This window comes from Furipterus horrens, unplaced genomic scaffold (assembly GCF_987537825.1).
Source record: "Furipterus horrens unplaced genomic scaffold, mFurHor1.1.pri manual_scaffold_17, whole genome shotgun sequence".
Classification (NCBI taxonomy): Eukaryota; Metazoa; Chordata; class Mammalia; order Chiroptera; family Furipteridae; genus Furipterus; species Furipterus horrens.
Window position 1 is genome coordinate 79,138,542 of NW_028327187.1, and position 21,565 is coordinate 79,160,106.

General features: G+C 38.5%; 1 protein-coding gene and 2 pseudogenes across 1 annotated transcript in view; 2 read left to right on the top strand and 1 right to left on the bottom strand.

The window, feature by feature from the left end:
- Nucleotides 1-21,565, top strand: part of FAM120C (family with sequence similarity 120 member C) — an 89,721-nt gene that overhangs the window by 41,070 nt on the left and 27,086 nt on the right. Inside the window, exons 5-9 of the mRNA XM_090263888.1 lie at nt 11,405-11,507; nt 12,285-12,361; nt 12,805-13,082; nt 13,873-14,146; nt 14,785-14,956. Coding sequence (XP_090120014.1) covers nt 11,405-11,507; nt 12,285-12,361; nt 12,805-13,082; nt 13,873-14,146; nt 14,785-14,956 — 904 coding nt within the window. The remainder of the gene's footprint in view (nt 1-11,404; nt 11,508-12,284; nt 12,362-12,804; nt 13,083-13,872; nt 14,147-14,784; nt 14,957-21,565) is intronic.
- Nucleotides 60-3,016, bottom strand: LOC149991370 (DNA repair nuclease/redox regulator APEX1 pseudogene; annotated as a pseudogene).
- LOC149991371 (SWI/SNF-related matrix-associated actin-dependent regulator of chromatin subfamily E member 1 pseudogene) lies at nt 20,375-21,552 on the top strand (annotated as a pseudogene).

Below are 21,565 nucleotides of genomic sequence, written 5' to 3' on the forward strand. Positions count from 1 at the left end.
AGTAAAGCTAGTTGGGGGGGGTGCTTATTTCCCAGGCTTAAAGTGATTTGGAGGTGGTATCACAGTGCTAGGCATAGGGTGTTGGTCTAGTAGTCACTGCCCAGGGCCTTGGAAGGGAATTTGTTGCACACAATGCAGGTAACAGAGTGAGATACCAAAAAGTAATCAAGATGCTAGCCAACATTTTTGGATTGCTCATTCATCATGTAAGTCCAAAAGGTGTAGGCATCAGTCATGTTGAAGTATCAGGAACTGACAGCTAGTGGCATAGTCTGCAGCAGTTCTCCAAAGTTTTGCCACTCTTTTGGAATGATGCCAGCATTCTTTTTGTTTCCCATGGGGTTGTGAAGGTCAGTTTCTTCATGAGCCACATTGAGATTCCCACATTGCACATGGAGCTTGCAGAAAGTCAAACCCTTCAGGAACTTTCAAGAAGACTTTGTTCTAGCATTGCTGGTACTCCAGGGTGCACCAGACCTTGGTCTGCATTAGGTACATAGGCTGTTGCCAGCACAAATGCATCAAATTCAGCCACAATCACAAATACGTCAAATCCAGCCACTGCCATGGGAGACTTTGAGTGAGCACAGACAGATTAGGCCCACACCACTGTACCCTTCCTTTCTTTTTTTTAATACGTTTTATTGATTATTCTATTACAGTTGTCCCCATTTCCCTTCCTTCTGCTCCCCTCCACCCTGTGACCCCCCTCCCCCCAGTTGTCCTCCCCCCTTAGTCCATGCCCATTGGTTGTGCATATAGTTCTTCTCAACATCTTCCTGTCTACTCCATTCCGTCCTACTATGCTTCTTAATTCCTGCACCATCTACCTCCTTTTCCCCCCTCCCTGCTGACCTCACCCCAATATGCTCCCCATACCTATAATTCTTTTCCCTCTTTCATTGCCTCCTTAGTTTGCCTTTGTTTCAATTCCCTAGCTTCTGTTGTTGGTTGTTGTGATACAGTTTTCATTTTAATCTTCATAGTTTTGATCCTCCTTCTTCTAAACCAGTCCTTCTAACATCTCATATAATAATGGTTTGGATCTAATGAACTCCTTCAGTTTTACTTTGTCCTGGAAGCACTTTCTCTGCCCTTCTATTCTGAATGACAGCTTCACTGGATAGAGTATTTGTGGCTGTAGGTTTTTGCTTTTCATTACTTTGAATATTTCTTGCCAGTCCCTTCTTGCCTGCAGGGTCTCCTTTGATAAATCAGCTGATAGTCTAATTGGGACCCCTTTATACATAATTCTTTTCTCTTGCTGCTTTTAAGATTCTCTCTTTACCTTTAATTTTTGACAATTTGATTATAATGTATCTTGGAGTGGTTCTCCCTGGGTCCAGTTTTTCTGGAACTCTCTGTGCTTCCTGGACCTGTAAGTCTATTTCCTTCCCCAAGTTACGGAAGTTCTGCTTCATTATTTTTTCACATAATTTTTCAGTTTCTAGTTATTCTTCACCCTCTGGCAATCTGATAATTTGACTGTTCAATTGCTTATAGCTGTCCCAGAGGTTTCTGAGCTTCTCATCATATTTCTCCCTTTTTGTTTCCTGTTTCTGCACTGGTTGACTATTTGTTCCCTCCCTATGTTCAGATTTGTTGATTTGATCTCTGGTTTTCATTTCCTCACCACTTGTCTCATATGTGTTTTCCTTCATTTCAGTGTGACTGGCTTTCATTCCTTCCCCATCTTGTTCCACATCTTTTATTAATTCTGTAAGCCACCTTATGACTATAGCTCTGAACTGAGCCTCAGATATATTTCTTATTTGCTCATCGGTTAGGTCCCTCACCTGCTACCTGGTGAGCTGCGTCACCGGGATTTCAATCATGGTCTGTTCATCCTGCCAGTTTTCTGTTTACCTTTGTTTCCTGGGCGGGCTGTAGGGGGCGGCGCCCCGTTACTACCCAGTGACCGGAGACCTTTTTCACCACTCTGTGGCGCTTTGTGTGGGGGTGGGGGTCCAAGATGAATTCTTGCCGTTATACTCCGCTGAGAGACCGGGAGGCTCCTTCCCCATGGCATCACCGTCCAAGGCAATGGGGGGGGGTCTGCCTTCCCCAGCGTTGGAATCGCGAGCTGCTGGGTCTTGACTGCAGCCGGGATTGCTCCCCTCGGGTTTCTTGCAGTCCCACCGCTATCCCGGCTGCTACTGCAGACAGCACAGCCCAACCTTTCCGTCCTGATTCCGATTTCGCCCCACCTACCCGTCTAGACGAGCACCGCTGGTTTATAATTTCATACATTGGGCTTCCATGTAATTTTATTTTCTGGAATTTCTGGTTATCTTTGGTTTTGAGGTAGTTGTAGTCATACTTTAGTTGTGGCGGGAGACAGAGTGTGTCAGTCTAAGCCTCCCCTCCCATCTTGGCCGGAAGTCTCACTGTACCCTTCCTTGTCTGAAGGAGCTGACCAGTACAGATGGAATAGTCCAGGCAGCTCTTGAAGTTCAGCTGGTAGTTTATTCTCTGAACAATCGGTCTCTTGCAGGCACAGAATATCTGCGGCTTCTTCCTTTATCCAGTCTAAACATTTCTTCTCAGTCCAAGCTCAAAGCCCATCCACATTGCAGGAGCAGATCTTGCAGATCTTGTGTGCCTGTTATGCCTCTGGGGGTGGGTTCTCATATAGGAGTGGCTCCTCTCCTGCTGCCTCTTTTTTATTTTTCTTTGCTCCTAATCCCAACTTACTCTTTTTTTTTTTTTTTTTAATTCTCACCAGAGGACATGTTCATTAATTTTTAGAGAGAGGGAAAGGGAGAAAGAAACATTGGTGTGAGAAAGAAACATTCATCAGCTGCCTCCCAAACACACCTCGACTAGGGATAGAACCCACAACCTAGGTATGTGCCTTGACCGGGAATCAAACCTGCAGCCTTTCGGTCCATTGGATGAGGCTCCAACTAACTTAGCCACACCGGCAAGGGCCCAACTTACTCTTCCTGGCCTCTGGCTCAGCCTTGGGCACTTCCTTGTCTTCTGGCACTGCTCCCTTTTTCCCACTCTTCAGCATTACTGTAACAAATGCCCTCCTGTACCACGTAGCCCAGTGAAGCAGTATTTTTATGTTGCCTGTTCAAGTCTTCGCTTGGCTCCTCCTTACCTGAGCACAAGGAATGGAGCACCTATCTTTACATTAACAGTGTCTTTTGCAAAACAAGTTTTATGTTTGTTTTTTGTTTTTTTAATCTTTTATGGATCATGCTTTGGCTGTCATGTCTAAGAACTTTTTGGATAACAGCAGGCATGATAAATTCTGTTTTCTTTTAAAAATTTTACAGTTTTAGATTTACAACAAATCATGTGTTTTGAGTTCATTTTTGTATAAAGTGTGAGGTGTTTTGTTTTGTTTTGTTTTTGCATATGGCTGTTTGTTTCAACACAGTTCATTGAAAAGGCTGTCCTTTTTCCATTGAATTGCCCTTGTCAAAAATCAGTTGTCCCTATTTGTGTTGATCTATTTCTGGATTCTATTCTGTTCAGTAAACCTATGTATGTATCTATCTCTTTACAAATAGCACATTGTCTTGAAAACTAGTTTTATGGTAAGTCTTAAAATTGGGCAATGAGTCTTCCAATTTTATTCTTTTTCAAAATTACTTTGTTCTAGTTTCTTTGCTTTTCCATATAAATTTAGAAAAATCTTGTGTATATCTAAAAAAATATCCTGCTGGGACTTTAATTGGAATTCCTGTAAATATATGGATGAGTGTGGTGGATCTTCAAATCCATGAATACAGTATGTCTCTCCCTTTATTTAGGTCATCCTTGATCTCTTTCATCAGCGCTTTATAGGTTTTAGTCCTGTGCATGTCTTTTTTATATTTATACTTTAATATTTAAAACTTGAGGCTCCTATTATAAAGGATATTGATTTTTCCATTTTGATTTCTAATTGTTCATTACTAAGTATACAAATATGATTGATTTTTGTCTGTTTACCATGTATTGTGCAACCTTTCTAAACTCACTAGGAGTTTTTTGGTAGATTTCTTGGTATTTTCTGTGTACGTGATTATGTTGTCTACAAGTAGGGACAGTTTTATTACTTTCTTTTCCAGCCTGTATGCTTTTTTCCCCTTGAATTACTCCACTATTTGGAATTTTAAAATGATGTGAAATAGTAGTGCTGAGAAAGGATACCCTTATCTTGTTCCTGATCTTTGCAGAAAGCACTCAGTTAGCATTAAGTATGATGTTAGCTATAGGTTTCGTAGATGCACATTATCAGATTCAGGAGGTTCTCCTCTACTAGTAGTTTACTGAGAGTTTTTATTATGAATGGATGAATTTTGTCAAATGCATTTTCTGCATCTATTGATAGGATCATGTGGTTTTTCTTCTTTAGTCCAATAATTTTTGAATATTGAACTATCCTTAACATTTCCAGGATGTGGTCATAGTATATTATTCCTTTTTTCTATTTCTGGATTTGAATTCCTAGTATTTTATTGCATATTTTACATTTATTTTCATGAGGGATATTGGTCTGTATTTTTTTTATATTGTCTTGGTCTGGTTTTGATATGTTGGACACAAAAATGAGTTGGCAAGTGTTCCTTTTCTCTTTTGAGGAAGAGATTATGTAGAATTGGTATTGTTTCTTCTTTAATTGGTAGAATTTGCCAGTGATGTGCCTGGTGTGTATTTGAATTTATCCTCTTTAGAATTTGCTGAGGTTCTTGAATTTCTAAGTTTGTCATTTGCTAAATTTGAAAAGTTTTCAGCTGTCATTTTTTTTAAGACTTTATTTATTCTTAGAGAGAGAGGAAGGGAGGGAGAAAGAGAAGGAGAGAAACATCGATCTGTTGCCTCTTGCACATGCCTTCGCTAGGGACCTGGCCTGCAACCCAGGCGTGTGCCCTGACCTAGAATCAAACTGGCAACCTTTTGCTTTGCAGGATGACGCCCAGCCAACTGAGCTATACCAGCTACAGTTCAGCTATTATTTCTTCAAATAGATTTTCTGTTTCGCATTCTCCTTTCCTTTCATGCCTACAGTTGCACCAAGTTAGACATTTTGGTGTCATCCCATAGATCTTGAGGTACTATGTCTTTTAAAAATTATTTTATATCTTAAAATTTTTGTTACTGTATTTTTAAGTTCTAAAATTTCCATTTCATTCTTTTTCTTTCTTTGATGAGAGTTTCTATCTTTCTATTTGTTTCAAAAGTGTTCCTTTTACTTTACATGTGTTGTTATATCAGCATTGGCATCTATTAATTGAATTTTTTATGCAAGTTACGATTTTCCTTGTTCTGCCCAGGCCAAGTAATTTTGGATTGAATCTTGGACATTTTAAGTTTTACATTATGATATTCTTGGTCTTGTTTCAATACAATGGGGAATGTTGATAGTTTTGTTTTAGGAGGCAATCGACCCACTTAGATTCAGATCACAAGTCTCACAATCCTTCTGTGGGTGTGATTTCAATGTCATTGCAATTTTCAAAGCCTTCGCAAACCTATTTGGATTGGTCCTGTATGTATGCCACCCAGTGGCCAATTTGGGACTCGGGTTGTGGTTTACCTCTTCAGTTCTCAATCTGTGGTCTTCTGTTTAGTGTCAGATCCATATGTATGCTGTTCCCTCTGTGCACTCTCTTCAGTACTTCACGGTTCATTGGAACAGCCTTTTCCAGTGTCTGGGAACAAGTAGCAGGAGAACAAAGAGAAAAAGCATCAAAGGCTTACTGTACCTATTCAGACCACTGCTTCTAGAATTGCAGAGGAAGGTTCCTGTCATTCAGTTTTAGTTTTCTGCTATTTTCCTATTGCCACTGCTGCCATCACAAGTTTGCTTTGGGTTTGCACACATGAGAACAGAAAAAAGAAAGAGAAAGGAAACGGGATGTTTTTATGTATTTTCTTGAAGTTTTGGAGACCTCTTTCCCACTCTTCAAGCCAGAACTAGACTACGTTTATTTCCTGGAGCTCTCTCTGTCCACATCAATAGATGCTTCCAGATTTCAGGCTGTGCTGTGTCCTTACCAGAGAGTACTAGAGGAAAAAGAAATGCTAAGTTCATCCTTGGTTCAGTGGTACTTTGAATTCTAGTCTTCTTCCCCAATTCTCCTGCTACTGTTTACTTTCAGACTCCTAAATAGTTGCTCCTGGTTTTTATAACTGCCTTTAGTGGGAACGAAGTGGAGTATGCTGTCTCTATCTTATCCAGGACAGAAATCCCTCTATAGAGATTTCTTTAAATGAATAAAGAATGAAATCAGTGTTTGGTTTTGGAGGCATAAGTTTTCCGAACAAAATTTTGTTACATCCCTTACTTTGCATTTAACTTTCTAGCACAATCATAAAAGAGGATTGATTTTTTTAAATAAAATGTATACTTGAGCTTTATTTTCCCAAAGGGCTTATATTCTTTTGATATTCAAATCATTCTCCTTTCAATTGTCTTTCCTGCCATTTTCTTTCATAATTCTCTCTTCTACCCTTCCACCTAACTGCACCAGATCCTCATTGTTGGTGACTTCTAGCATGATGTGAGGAGTAATCTATTATTTTCCTTGACTTTAGGAAATCCTGATGTTTATGACAGATTTGCTTATTCACTTTGTTGCTTTGCATTGTACTTTCAGCTGTCTGCATTAGACAATTAAGAAGAGACAAACCCACAAAGAAAGTAATTGACATGTTTGGTAGGGATAAATGCTAGTGTTAAGTAGAGGATACTGTTTAGATGGAGAATAAATTTTCCTTCCAAAATTTTTTACTGTGGTAAAATACATATAACATAAAATTTACCATTGTAACCATTTTATGAATTGTTCAGTAGTGTTAAATACATTCATACTGTACAACCATCACCAGCATCCATGTCCATAACTCTTTTCATCTTATAAAACTGAAACTCTATGCCCATTAAATAAGTCCCAATTTTCCCCCTCTCCCACAGCCCCTGGCAACCACCATTCTACGCTCTGTCTCTTTAACTACTTTAGGTACCTCGTATAAATGGAATCATACAGTATTTGTTTTTTTGCAACTGGCTTATTTCACTTAGCACAATATCCTCGAGGTTCATTCATGTTGTAGGATGTGTCAGAGTACCCTTCCTTTTAAGGTTGAATAATTTTCCATTGTATGCAGATGGCAGAAAAATTTTATAAGTTGAATATTTTTAAAAATTTTTATAGACAGGGGAAGGGATGGGGAAAGAGGGAGAGAAACATTGATGTGAGAGAGAAGCATCGATTGGTTGCCTCTTGTACACGCCCCAACCAGGGACTGAACCTGCAGCCCAGGCATGTGCCCTGACTTGGAATTGTACTGGCAACCTTTTGCTTTGTGGGACAACACCCGACCAGCTGAGCCTCACCAGTCAGGGCTGAATTGATTTTTTTTTTTTTTTTTAAGGATAAAGAGAATTTTTTTAAGTCTATTTTATTGATTATGTTGTTATAGCAGTTTCAATTTTTTTCCCATTTGCTCCCCTCTGCCCAGTACACCCCTTCCCTCCAGGAACCCCACCCCTCTTAGATTATGTCCATGGGTCATGCATATAAGTTCTTTGGCTTCACCCTTTCCTATATTATTCTTAACTTCCCCCTGTCTATTTTGTACCAACCAATTATGCCTCTTAGTCCTGCACCATTACCCCATTTCTCCCCCTCCCCTCTCCCAGCTGATAATCCTCCAAATGATCCCCATACCTATGAATCTGTTCCCATTCTGGTTTGCTTAGTTGGGTTTTGTTTTTATATTTTAGATTCATTTGTTGATAGTTGTGAGTTTGTTGTCATTTTAGTGTTCATAGTTTTGATATTCTTTTTCTTAAGTAAGTCCCTTTGACATTTCATATAATGATGGCTTGGTGATGATGAACTCATTCAGCATTCCCTTGTCTGGGAAGCACTTCATCTGCCCTTCCATTCCAAATGATAGCTTTGCTGGATAGAGTAATCCTGGTTGCAGGTTGCCTTTCATCACATTGAATACTGCTTGCCAGTCCCTTCCTGCCTGCAAAGTGTCCTCTGAGAAATCAGCTGATAGTCCTATAGGCAACCCCCTGTAGGCAACTCTCTGCCTCTCTCTTGCTGCCCCCAGGACTCTGTCTTTATCTTTTACCTTTGGCATCTCAGTCATTATGCATCCTGGTGTGGTCCCCTCTGGGTCCAGTTCACCTGGGACCTTCCGTGCTTCCCGGACCTGTATGTCTATCTCCTTCACAAAATTTGGGAAGTTTTGCTCATTTTTTTCAATTCTTGCTTCTTCATTCTGCACTGGTTGACTGTTTTTTTCTTCCTTATGTTCCAAATCATTGATTTGAACCCGTTTCCTTCTCTTCATTGGTTTTGTGTGGATTTTCCTTCATTTCATTTAGCATAGCCTTCACTTCTCTTATGCGTTTGCCATACTCAAGCATATCTGTCAAGCCCGTGAGCATCTTTATCACCAATGTTTTCAATTCTGCGTCTGTTAGGTTGGCTATCTCCTCATTTGTTAGGTTGGCTATCTCCTTGTCGCTTAGTTCTCCCACTGGAACCTTGATCCGTTTCCTCCTCATTCTGACAGGCTCCGGTGTTTGTTTGCCTCCATGTCCCAGGTAGAGTTGTCGCTCCTGTCTGGATGAGTATTTCTTCTTTATATCTTTGTTTGCTGGACTTCCATGTAGTTTGTTTTTCTGGAACTTCTGGTTGTTTCTAGTTTTGAAGTAGTAGTATTCCTTCTTAGTTGTGGAGGGAGATGAAGTGTGTCTGTCTACGCCTCCATCTTGGCCGGAAGTCCCTAAAGAGAGAATCCTCTTCAGTGAAGAATTTTTCTATGGGTCCCACAAACTGGTTGATTTCATTAAGTTCATCTTGGCTAACTTCTGGAAGTGGGAAAACTTCTTTCTTCTCGATTCTGCCCAAGAAGCTGAATATTTTTAATATTACAGTTTTTTCCTTCCCTTTGTAGCTTCATGAATTTTGGAACTTTGATTATGACTATTCTTAATAATAAGGATCCCCTTTTTAATTTAAAAAACAAAAAATTAAAATAGAGACTTTGCTCCTAATTTCATTCTAAATTATTTACAATATTCCCTTGTTTCCTTCATATGTGTATATTTTTTATTAAGATTTTTTTTTAGAGGGAGGGGAAGGGAAGGAGAAAAGGAGAGAAACATCAATGTGTGGTTGCCTCTCACACGTCCCCAACTGGGGACCTGGCCCGCAGCCCAGGCATGTGCTCTGACTGGGGATCAAACCAGTGATCTTTTGGCTTTCAGGCCGGCACTCAATCCACTGAGGCACACCAGCCAGGGCTATATGCGTATTTTCATTTGTGAAATAGTTATCTCAGTATAAAGAAATTTAACCTGCTTTTTTTCACTTAATATTATGTCTTAACCACTTTTCATTGTTGCTCTATCATCTTCATAAATATCACTTTTGTGAATCTATAAAAGAAAAGGGTAGGGCTTAATTAAATACAATCATGTACCAAATACTAAATGAACCTCTATAGACAAGGTACCATTCTAGACACTAAGATATAAACGTGAATAAATCATTCTTTGTCCTCATAGAGCTTGAAATAAATTGAGAGACAGAAGCAAATAAATAAGCACAACAAAGAGAAAACATAATAAAGGTTTCATAGAAAGGAAAGGTTTCATACAAGTTGTGCCCCTTGAAGGAAGACTAAATGTTAGTCTATGAGTACACAGAACAGAATGGTACATTGAGGAAAGTATACATAACTTGTTTTTCAGGGGATTGTGTTATAGACCTATACTCAGTGACAATGAATAGTTTACAAGACTTATTGTTAAGTACAAAAAGCAGGTTATAAACATGTGGTATTGTTTCAGTTAATGTGAAAAAAACATATTGGTGTACATACAGCAAAAGTTATGATAGCATGTATACCAAACTGGTAACAGTGGTCACTTCTGTGGAGCAGAGGGGGCGCAGAGGTAAAGATGTTAGGGAAGACTCTGTATAGCTTGTATCTTTTAGGAGATTGTTTTTAATTATTATGTATATTATTGAATATACTAATGAAATAATACATAAATAATGAAACCTTTATCATGTATCTATTCTCTAAGTAAGTAATTTGCAAACGTTCTTTAGCCATGGAACCCTTTACTCAAACCATTATATTAAGCACAATTTTTTTAGAAAGAGTGATATTAAGAGGTTTTTTAAATTATATTAGAAAAGACTTGATAAGGAAAAGCCCCTTCTCAGTCAGCCCCATCCCCACAGAGGTAAACAGCATTTTTACTTTTGTTGCCATAGATTAATTTTGCTTCTACTTGAACTTTATATGTACTGTTTTGTGTCTGTCTTTCAGTCAGTATGTCTTTGAGATTTATCCATATTGTTGCATGTTTCAGCACTTTGCTCTTTTTTATTACTATATAGTATTCCCTTGTATGAATATACCACAATTTATCCATTCTTCTATTGATATGCATTTGAGTTATTTCCAGTTTAGGGCTATTATGAATAAAGTTGTTAGCATCCTTGTTCATATCTTTTGGTGGGCATATGTACTCATTTCTCCTGAGTAAATTACTGAAGAGTAGGATTACTGTGCCATATGGTAAATATATGTAACTTTATAAGAAACTGCCAAACTGTTTTCCAAACTATACCAATACATACCCGCCAGCAATTTGCTGGCATCCCAGTGCCTGATATTTATAATCTTTCATTTTCTGTGAATATATAGTGATGTCACGCTGTGGCTTTGTATACGTTTAAGTGCTTTTGGTTTGAATGTTCATAACTTTTGAACCAATGATTTCACTTTTAGGACATTTTCTTAAGGACATAATCTGAAATCCAGAAAATCTTATACGATATGTTCTTTGTAGTCTAACTTTCAAAGCCAAGTGTGAGAAATAACCTAAATGTAAGGTATTAGGGAAGTAGTTACATAACTTATGATATATTTATAATGATAAAATATGCAACCAATGAAAATTATAACATAAAAGCAGGATACAAAATTGTACATAGAGTAAGGTATTAATTATAGAAAAACATGTGTATTAAAATAGTCCAGCTACATATTTCAACAAAAAAGTTTATTTCAAAAAATATTGGAAGGAGGAAACACATCAAAATAACTTTCGGTGGTGTTACTAGGTAATTTTCGCCCATCCTTATGTATTTTTCTAATGATCATATGACCATTTATAATAGCACAAAATTTAACAAGTAAATATAAGTTTTTATTTACTTTTAAACTTAATTAAAAGAATTTTCTAGATTTTATGTTCTAGAATGCTGTCTCCTTATCTAATCTTTCCTACAACATGAAAAATTGCTCTCTTGGGTTTCTTTAAATATTTGATTTCTGCTACTGTTTTGACTCTCAAATTATAAATTGCATGAAAGATACTCTCGTGTTGTTTCTTCTTCTGAACATCTGATGTTGCAACATCCAGTCCAGGACGGAAGATAAAATAGAGCGATTCAAGAAAGCAGTTGAGTACTATTCAATCACAACCAAAGTCCCTTCGCTGCCAGTGGGTTCCTCCTCCTTTCTAGGTAAGGCTTTCATCTGACCCAGAGCTGCTCTGTCCTTAGAGGAAACTGAGGTAGTTAGTCCCTCAGAAACTCCTGGACCAGAGTAGAATCACCTGTTTGTATTGCATCCTCCTAGAAGTCGTTCCCGTTTGATAGATGTTCTCCTTTTGATTTCCATGTAATAAGAGAGGTTACATGAGACAGGGCCCCAATTTCTCAAATTTTTAGATGGGGTCTCATGCCATTTCCTTAGCCTGGGCTTCTTCTGGTGCTAACCTCCACTGTGGCCTAGTATATGTAAAATAGCCCTCTCTGTGGTGTCAGGCCTGAGTTTGGATTCCACCTCTGCTGTTTGCTAGCTGTGTGATCTTGGCAAGTCACATTTGTATGAAAGGTGGCTCATGATACCTACTTTATAGGGTTGTTATCAGATGAAATAGTTCAATAAATTGTTATTTACAGTATTCCCTCACTTATCGCGGGTATTACGTTTTAGACACCCCCCCTCACAAAGTAGGAACCTTACATTTATTCTACACTCTTAAAACCTACATAACTTTAACAACATATGTATACAGTACCGCAAAAAACCACAATATAGTGAAAAATCCGCGATAAATAATTGAATATAGTATTTTTAAAATTCCCACGATACAGTGAGGCCGCGATAAGTGAACTGCGATATAGAGAGGGACTACTGTATTATTAATAATTTTCCAGGTGATATGGGGTTAACAGAGTATAACGTGGTAGAATTATTAGGATTGACTAAAACATAGCCCTTTCTCTTGGCCTCAGGTTTGCATACTAATCGGATTGGAAATCCCCCCCCTCCACGAAGTCAAGTGGGCACTGTTTCTCCTGGGAAGCCAATGGTAAGTACGTTTTAAGAGGCCTGAGACCATTTATTAGCATTAGACACAGGTGACTTCCTGATTTTTGTAATCCGAGTTAAGGAATTAGGGTGATTTAGTATTATCAGAATGTCAAGACTGTCAATGCCTGTGTCACACTCTCAACTTGAGGCTAGCAGACCATGTAAGCCAAACATCCAAATCAGTAACCGCTAAGGCAGTGTGAAGGTAGATTAACTACTGTTGGAGAGTGGTTCTGGGGGACATGGACTGGCCTGTTGTCCTGCCTCTGGAGGATTCTGTCCACACATCACTGTTAGAATAATTTCTTGTTATTCTAAGTGGTTTCTTTGTATCCCAGTAATCCCTGCTGCTGGCATTATCTGCCTTGTCACAACTGTGAGGGAACCATCTTGGAGCCTGGTAAAATGTTAAAGAGCTTTTCTGTCTGTTTTATTCTTTAGTTTCCTCACCACGTGCCCCAGAAAATGAAATATCCACCACCATTCCCATTGGGACCCAATTCCTCTCTTCTCTTCTCCCCCCATGCTTTGGGGGAATCCCATGCTTTTTCTGAAGATCCCATGCTGCACGACAGTCCCTTTTCCAATTGGGCTGTCTCTTATGACTCCTCATCACAGTTTCCCAATTACCTGACTTCCAAAGCCTCACTTCCTCTGGGACCAGACTCTTCCCATTCTTCTTCCTCTGATGGTGATGAACCAAATGGAGTCAGTTCTGAGTAAGTATCTGTGTAGGCACCAAAGGGAACAGACTTTGGAAGCATCTGTATTCATTTACTGCTAATGTGGGTAGGGGTGTGGGGAAGTGTATGATCCTGGCTTTTCCCTGTGGCTCTTTGCTCTTAAGCAAAGTAAGAAAACTCTCTCTCTACTTGGTTACTTCATGTTCATTTTGACCCTAAACAGGTGGTAATTTTTGGATACCCAGGCCATAGAGGTAAAAGGCAGCATAGCAGCTGGTTAGGGAAGCCCTGGTATGTATGTGCTATATATCATGGCTGTCATTTCTCAGTTTGCAAGGGGAATAGATTGAATGTAAAAAAATGAAAAGAAGTTATAAAGTTGAAGTAGTAGAATAGTTGAGTAGGCAGTTATTCTTAGTAACTAAGACGGGGTTCTAAGAATTAAAATAGTGAGATCTTGTACTAGCTCATTTGTTCTTAGATTATTCCTCTAAGCAGATAATTCCTGGGAAGCAGGGCTGCCTTGAAATTTCAATTGTAATTATTTTCTTAGAACCTAAACAGACTCTGAACATGGTCTCTTACACGATGCAAAGGATTCAGAATGGTTCCCACAACTTTTGATCACTTTGTTTTGTGTCAGATGAAAGAAGCCAGGAGGGTGGTGATGGCCACTGAGTGGAAAGATATCAGGTCCATTGCTAACCCAGTGTCCCAATTTTCAGAGGTTTTGTAAGAGTCCTTGAGAGCAGATCAGACATCTTGAGTTGGAACATCTTCGTCCACCTTCTTTCTCTTACCTGCATTGTCTTTCTAAATTTTTTAGTCACATCACAGAATTGTTTCAGCAGCAGCCTAGATGGGAGGATCCAAATGGTGACAGAGGGCCCTGGGTACAGCCCATTGATGCTAGAATTTCAGATGCTACCCTTGGTGATGGTGAGCCCCACATCCCATCTCTGCTTTCTATGTCTACGAGGAACCACATGGACATCACCATTCCGCCCTTACCTCCAGTAGCTCCAGAAGTCTTGCGGGTTGCTGAACACAGACACCGAAGAGGTCTTATGTACCCATATATCTACCATGTCCTCACTAAGGTGAGAGAGCAAGCACCCCAGTGCCTCCCTCCCTCCCTGCTCCTGACAGAGTACCTCGCACTGCTTAGGACTCTATGTTACCAGAGAAAATTCTGATTATTGGTATCTGAAGAGAGATAAAAGGAGACCAATTGTGCTGGGGCCTCTCATTGTATTAAGGGTCTTAGAGGCTAAGACCAGCAGGAGATGGGACTGCAGTAAATGAGGCCACAAGAAGAAGTGTAAGTGTGAGATTTCAAAGAAGATAATACACAACCTTGGTAGATTCTGCTCTAGGGGTGGACACAATATAAGAAGAGACTTTATGCCCTTGTTCTTTGCCTCTTCCTCTACTTTGAAGAGCTGTTCCCCTCCACCAGTCTTACCATACAAATCTGTCCCCCAGCAAAATGTCTTAAGATGGGCTTTCCTCATTTAGTTAGCTAATCAGTCATAGCAGAGACTTTAAAATGGAACATAGCTTTTAAGCTGGCTATGGGCAGCTGGGTTTTTTACAGCTTCCTTTTAGTCTGAAACTTGATCTAAATACAAGTAGAAATTTTAGTGGCTCAGCTACAGTTCCTTACTGGTTCTTCTCAGTTCAATTCCAAACCTTGAGGTAACTCTTTCTCCTTTCCCCTGGATTATTTTCTTTTTAGGGTGAGATTAAGATCCCTGTATGTATTGAGGATGAGTGTAACATGGAGCTGCCTCCCGCTGCTCTCCTGTTCCGGTCAGCTCGTCAGTATGTATACGGGGTCCTTTTCAGTCTGGCAGAGACACAGCGGAAAGTGGAACGCCTGGCCATACGGCGGCAGGTACCTGTGGAAGGTAAGTGTAGTTCTGGCTTTGACAGAGCTCTTAAATTTTGATGCAGAGCAAAAATGTCTACAGAAGGTCATTATACTTCCAGCTATAGAGCAGTCTGACAAAATGGTATAACTGACCGAGATACTTATTGGTATGGGGAATGCATTAACTGAATCCTCAATTCTTTAACCATTAAGTATTCAGAGTGACTACTACTTATGAGAACCATGCTGGACTTGAGGAATGTAGAGGTGTATCTGATACGGTCTCTCCTCAGTGAGGTTTTTGCTTTGGACTTGATCCTGTAGATAATTAGAGCCGTTGAGATGTTTTTAAGCTGTAGAATCATGTGGCCAAATTAGTATGTTCAAAAGAACCTTCTAGATTTCTGCTTCTGCAAAGAGGGAATATATACTTTTCCCAATTCCTCTTCTGCCAAATACAACTAAAAGCCCAAGATATTATATGTGAAATAAGCACTAGGCACACTAGATAGAAGGTGAAGAGAAAAAGGCAGACTGGCTGAGGACCTTGGGTTTACTTTTGCCTCATATATCCCAGACTGGGTGTGGGACAAGCTGGCATCCCAGAAATGCTAACAGGTGCAGACCAATGAAAACCCCAAGAAAAGCCTGCTTTCTCTAGCCAAATGGCCTAAAAGGAACAATCTAGCAACATATAACATTTTGAGATAATAATCACTCTACTTCAGCCAAACACCACAGCACAACTGGAGCCTATTCCTACCCCCACCAGCAAAGGCTTAATGAAGAGCCTAAACTTTTTCTCTTGCCAGGCTGTCATAAGGTGCCCCACCTGCTCCTGTTGGGGAGGGGAGGTTTCAGACAAGGCTAAGTTGTGGAGCCAGGCTTTTCACTCTCATTTGGAAGTAGGCAGCATCCCCCTTCAGCCACCATAGTGGTGTCAGAAAACACCTGCTAAAACACAATATTTAATACCCAAAATGTCCATTTTTCAATTGAAAAATCACTCATCATACCAAGAACAAGAAAGATTTCAAACTTAGGTCTCAAACTGACCAAGGAAAGAAAATCAATAGACAGCAACATTGAGGTAACACAGGTGTTTGAATTACCTGACAAGGATTTAATATCAGCCATCATAAAAATGCTTTTGACAGACAATTGTGAACATGGTTGATACAGATTAAAAATAGAAAGTCTTAGCAAAGAAATATAAGGTATAAAAAACAAATGGAAATTAAGAACTAAAAATTACAATAACTGAAATAAAATATTCAATAGATGGGTTAAACAACAGATCGGAGATAACAGAGGAAATATTGAGTGAACTTGAAAACAGAACAATAAAAATTACCCAATCTGAATAATAGAGAAACTAGACTGAAAAAGCGAACAGGGCCTAGTGGAACTATGGTAAAAGGTCTAATATTTGTGTCATCAGAGTCCCAGAAGAGGAGGAGAAAGTGGATGGGACTGTAAAAGTATTTGAAGAAATAATGACTAAAATATCCCCAAATTTGGGGGTGGGGGAATAAGCCCAGAGATTTAAGAAGTTAAGTGATTTATAAACAAATAAACAACAAAGAAAGCCATGCCAAGATATATTATAATCAAACCTTTGAAAGCTAAAGACAAAGAAATTATTGAAAGTAGCCAGAGAGAAACAATGCTTTACCCATAGGGAAAAATAATACGAATAACAGCTGTTCTCTCATCAAAAGCTATAGTGTCCAGAAGGAAGTAGCACACCATTTTGAAGGGCTGAAAAAAAGAACTGTCAACTCAGAACTCTATATCAAACAAAAATGTCCTCCAGGAATAAAGGGGAAATCACAGGAAAACTAGGATGTTTTTTCACAGCAGACTACGCTAAATGAATGACTAAATGTAGTTTTCCATACAAACAGAAAGGAAATGATAAAAGAAAGAATCTTAGGATATAACAAAGAAAGAAAAAACAATGGAAGGACAAAAATATGGGTAAATCTAAAGACTTTCCTTCTTCTCTTGAGTTTTCTAAATAATGTTTTATATTTGAAGCAAAAACTGAAACACTGTTTAACGTGGTTCTCAATGTCTGTAGAGAAAATGTTTAAGACAATTACATATAGAAGAGGGTAAAGGAATGTAACAGAGGTCAGGCTTCTACACTTCACTTGAACTAGTGAAATGTCAACACCAGTAGACTCTGATAAATTACGTATATATAGTGTAATATGTAGAAAATGCACTGAAGAAGCTATGCAAAGAGATACACTTAAAAACACTGTAGAGAAATAAAAATAGAATTCTAAAATAAGTTCAAGTAACCCATAGGAAGGGAGGAATAAGAAAGTAGAGATATGAAAAAGAGAGAACAAGTAGAAAAAATAAAATGACAGACTTAATCCCTAACTTATCCATAATTACATTAAATGTAAGCACTCTATACCAATTAAAATACAGAGATACACACACTGGATGAAAAACATGACCCAGCTGTATGCTGTCTACAAAAAATTCACTTCAAATATAAATGATATAGATGGGTTGAAAGTAAAGGAGTGGAAAATGATACACTATGAAAACATTAATCAAAGAAAGCAGCAATGGTTGTACTAATACCATATGAAGTAGACTTAAGAGCAAACAAAATTACCAGGGAAAGAGAGGTACATTACACAATGGTAGAAGAGTCAATCCATCAAGAAAGCATAACAATCCTAAATGTTTATCACCAAACAACAGAGTCATAAAATGTGTGATGCAATAACTGATAAAACTTAAGTGAGAAATAGTCAAATCCACAATTATAGAGACTTCAACTCCCCTCTCAATAACTGGTAGAACAACTAGACAGAAAATCAGCAAGAATATAGAACTTGAACACCACCATCAACAAATAGGATATACTCGACTCCTATAGAACACTCAACAAGAGCACAATACATGTTCTTTTCACATGCCCATAATATGTATGCCATAATAGATCATATCCTCAGACAAAAAAAAAACCTCAGTAAACTTAAAAGAATTGAAACCATACAGGATATATTCTCAGACCACTGTGGAATCAAATTAGAAATCAATAGAAAGATAACAGGAAAATCTACAAATACTTGGAAAATAACAAAGCACTTCTATATATAATCTAAAGGAAAAGAAAGAAATACATGGAACTAAATAAAAATAGAAATACAGCATATTAAAATTTGTGAGATAGCCCTGGCTGGTGTGACTCAGTGGATTGAGGGCTGGCCTGTGGACCGAAAGGTTGCTGGTTCGATTCCCAGTCAGGAGGGCACATACCTGGGGTATGGGCCAGGTCCCTCGTTCGGGGCATGAGAGAGGCAACTGGTGGATTCTCTCGCACATCAATGCTTATCTCCCTCTCCCCTCTCTAAAAATAAATTTAAAAAAATATTTTTAAAATCTGTGAGATAGAGATAAATAATTGTTGAGAGGGAGACTTATAGCACTAAATGCTCTCATCAGTCATTTAAAATTTCTCCTTAAGAAAGAAGAAGAGGAGAAAACGAAACCGGCAGCAATCCAAAAGGAAGAAATAGTAAAGATTAGAGCAGAAATCAATGAAATTGATATAGCAAAACAAAAAAAATTTAGCAAAAACCTGGTTCTTTGAAAAGAACAATAAAATTGACAAACTTCTAGCAAGACTACAAAGAGAAAAATAAAGACACAAATTGCTAATATCAAGACAGGGGCTATCACCACAAAGCCTAAAGAAATCTAGTTTGATATGGGAGTACTGTAAACAACTCTGATAGAATAAATTTGACAATTTAGACATAATGGACCAATTCCTCAAAATATATTAACTAACACATCTCACCTAATAGGAAATAGATAATTTGAATAGCCCTATAAATATTAATGAAATTTAATTTAAAAAATATTTTTTAAATTTATTTTTCAAGAGAGGGGAAGGGAGGGAGAAAGAGAGGTAGAGAAACACCAATGTGTGGTTGTCTTTCACGAGCCCCCAACTGGGGACCTGGCTTGCAACCCAGGCATGTGCCCTGACTGGTAATCGAACCAAGGACCCTTTGGTTTGCAGGCTGGTGCTCAATCCACTGAGCTACACCAGCCAGGTTGAAATTTAATATGAACTTCCCAAAACAGAAATCTTGCTCAATTGGTTTCACTAAAGAATTCTCCCAAATGTTTAACGAAGAAGTAACATTCATTCTACACATTCTTTTTCAGAAAGAAAGTGAACACTTCCCAGCTTATTCTATGGAGCCTGTATTACCCGTATACTAAAACCATATCAGGACAGTACATTAAAACAACACTTTACACTGATCAATATAGATGTAACAAATCTGAACAAAATATTAGTCAATAGAATTAAGCAATTTATTAAAAGAATGGATAAGTAGGATTTATTCCATGATTGCAAGGCTGGTTCAATATTTGAAAAATCAGTGTAATCCACATATAAACAGGCTAAAGAATAAAAATAATATGATCATCTCAATGGATTCAGAAAAATATTTGACAGAATTTGACAACTGTTATGATAAAACAAACTCAGAAAACTAGGAAGAGAGGGGAATTTATTCAGCTTGATAGAGAACATCTACAAAACCCTGTAGCTAACATTGTACTTAATGGCAAAAGACAATATATTTTTCCTAAAACCAGGAACAAGAAAAAGATGCCCACCATTTCCGCTGCTCTTCAACATAGCACTAGAAATTCTAGCCACCATAAGAAAGCAGGAAAATGAAATAGAAGGCATACAAATCAGAAAGGAAGAATTAAAACTGTCCCTAGTTGCAGATGACATATATAATCTCAGATGACATATATAGTCTATATACAAAATCACAAGGCATCTACAACAAAACTTCTAGAATTGATATGTGAGTTCATAAAGATTGTAGAATAGAAAATAATGGAGAAATTAATTTCTGTATACTAACAATGAATATGTGTAACTGACTATAAAAAATACAATACCATTTATAATCCCTCCAAAGAAAGTTAAATATTTAGGCATATATTTAACAAAAGATCTTCAGGATATGTATGTTGAGGTTTACAAAATGCTGATGAAAGAAATCATTGAAGAGACATAGATGCCTATGAATTGGAAGACTCAACATAGTAAAGCTGTCAATTCTTCCCAAATTAATATACAAGTTTAACACAATTCCTGTCCAAATCCCAGCAGAATTCTTTGTAGATATAGAAAAGAATATTCTAATATTTGTGGAATGACAAAGGAACTATAATAGCTAAAACATTTATGGAAAGGAATAATAAATTGAGAGCCATCACTTGACCTGTTTATATGACTATTGTGCAGCTACAATAATTAAGACTGTGTGGGTGGGACAGGGTGTGTGCTGGACAAAAGGACAAAGAGAAGCAAGGGCAGAGCTGTGGATGTTTTTCTGCCTGCAGTGTCTGATTCATTCTTAAGGAAGTGAGAGCTTAATCTTCCAAAATGTCAGAAAGACCATCTTATGCCCCACCTGCCACCCCAGCTCCTACAACACAAATGCCCAGCACACCAGGGTTTGTGGGATATAATTCATACAGTCATCTTGCCTGCAACAACTGCAGTCTGGGAGGAAACCAGGGCACCTATTGGCTCACAGCATCCTCTGGTATTACAATTGCAAAAGCTCCAAAGCCACCAGATAAGCAGAGAGGTCTGGGAACAAGTAAAGGCTTCCAACCCTGACCTAAACTTGTGAGAGATTGGCAACATTATTGATGGCATATGGTGAGATTTCACCAATGAAGAAAAACAAGAATATTTAAATGAATTTGAAACAGAAGAGATAGAGTAAAATAAATCTATGAAGGCTGACCATAATTCCCGCATATACGTTGCAAACATAAATGCAAGAAGTCATGCAGAAGCGCTTTAGAGGAAGAAAGTGAACAGGCTTTCTCACATGGAGAGAGTAGAACCTGACATGAGCATTCAGCCTGCTGAAGACCCAGATGATTATGATGATGACTTTTCAGTGAAGCATATAGCCACTGCCTGTTTCCAGAGAAACCACTACCTCATCAGTGGAATTCTCAGAGAGAGTGAGTTGCCAGATACTCGGTCAGTGTTACAACACCTAGAATGCAAGTTCTTAAACAACAGGTCAAGTCCTCAATAGTATGTCAGCAAAAACTGGAAGCTGAACTTTTTCAAATAGAGGAGCAATACCAGGAAAAGAAGAGGAAATTCCTGGAAAGCACAGATTCCTTTAACAATGAACTTAAAAGGTTGTGTGGTTTGAAAGTAGAAGTGGATCTGGAAAAACTTTCAGCTATAATGGAATAGACTTATAAAAGGTGGGAGGAAAGGGAAAAGGAGGCAGCAGAGCAAGCTGAACACAGAGCAGTATTGTTCCTGAGGAAGAGCGAGCAGCTAATAAGACCAAAGAAAAGAAAGAACATGGTAGTATTCCAGTGGAGTCAGAGGAGGTACACCCTGAAGAAACAACGGAAAGCCAACAGAATGGTGAAAAAGGCAGTCTACTCCTGAGGACAAGGAGAGCAGGCAAGAGAGAGTGGACAGTGTGGCAGGGGAAGGGACCAGGGGTAGAAACACTGGCTTGGAGTAGAAGAATGGAGGAGTGATCAACAGATCCGATACTGGAAGACAAGAAAAAAGAATAAATGTTGCTTTGAT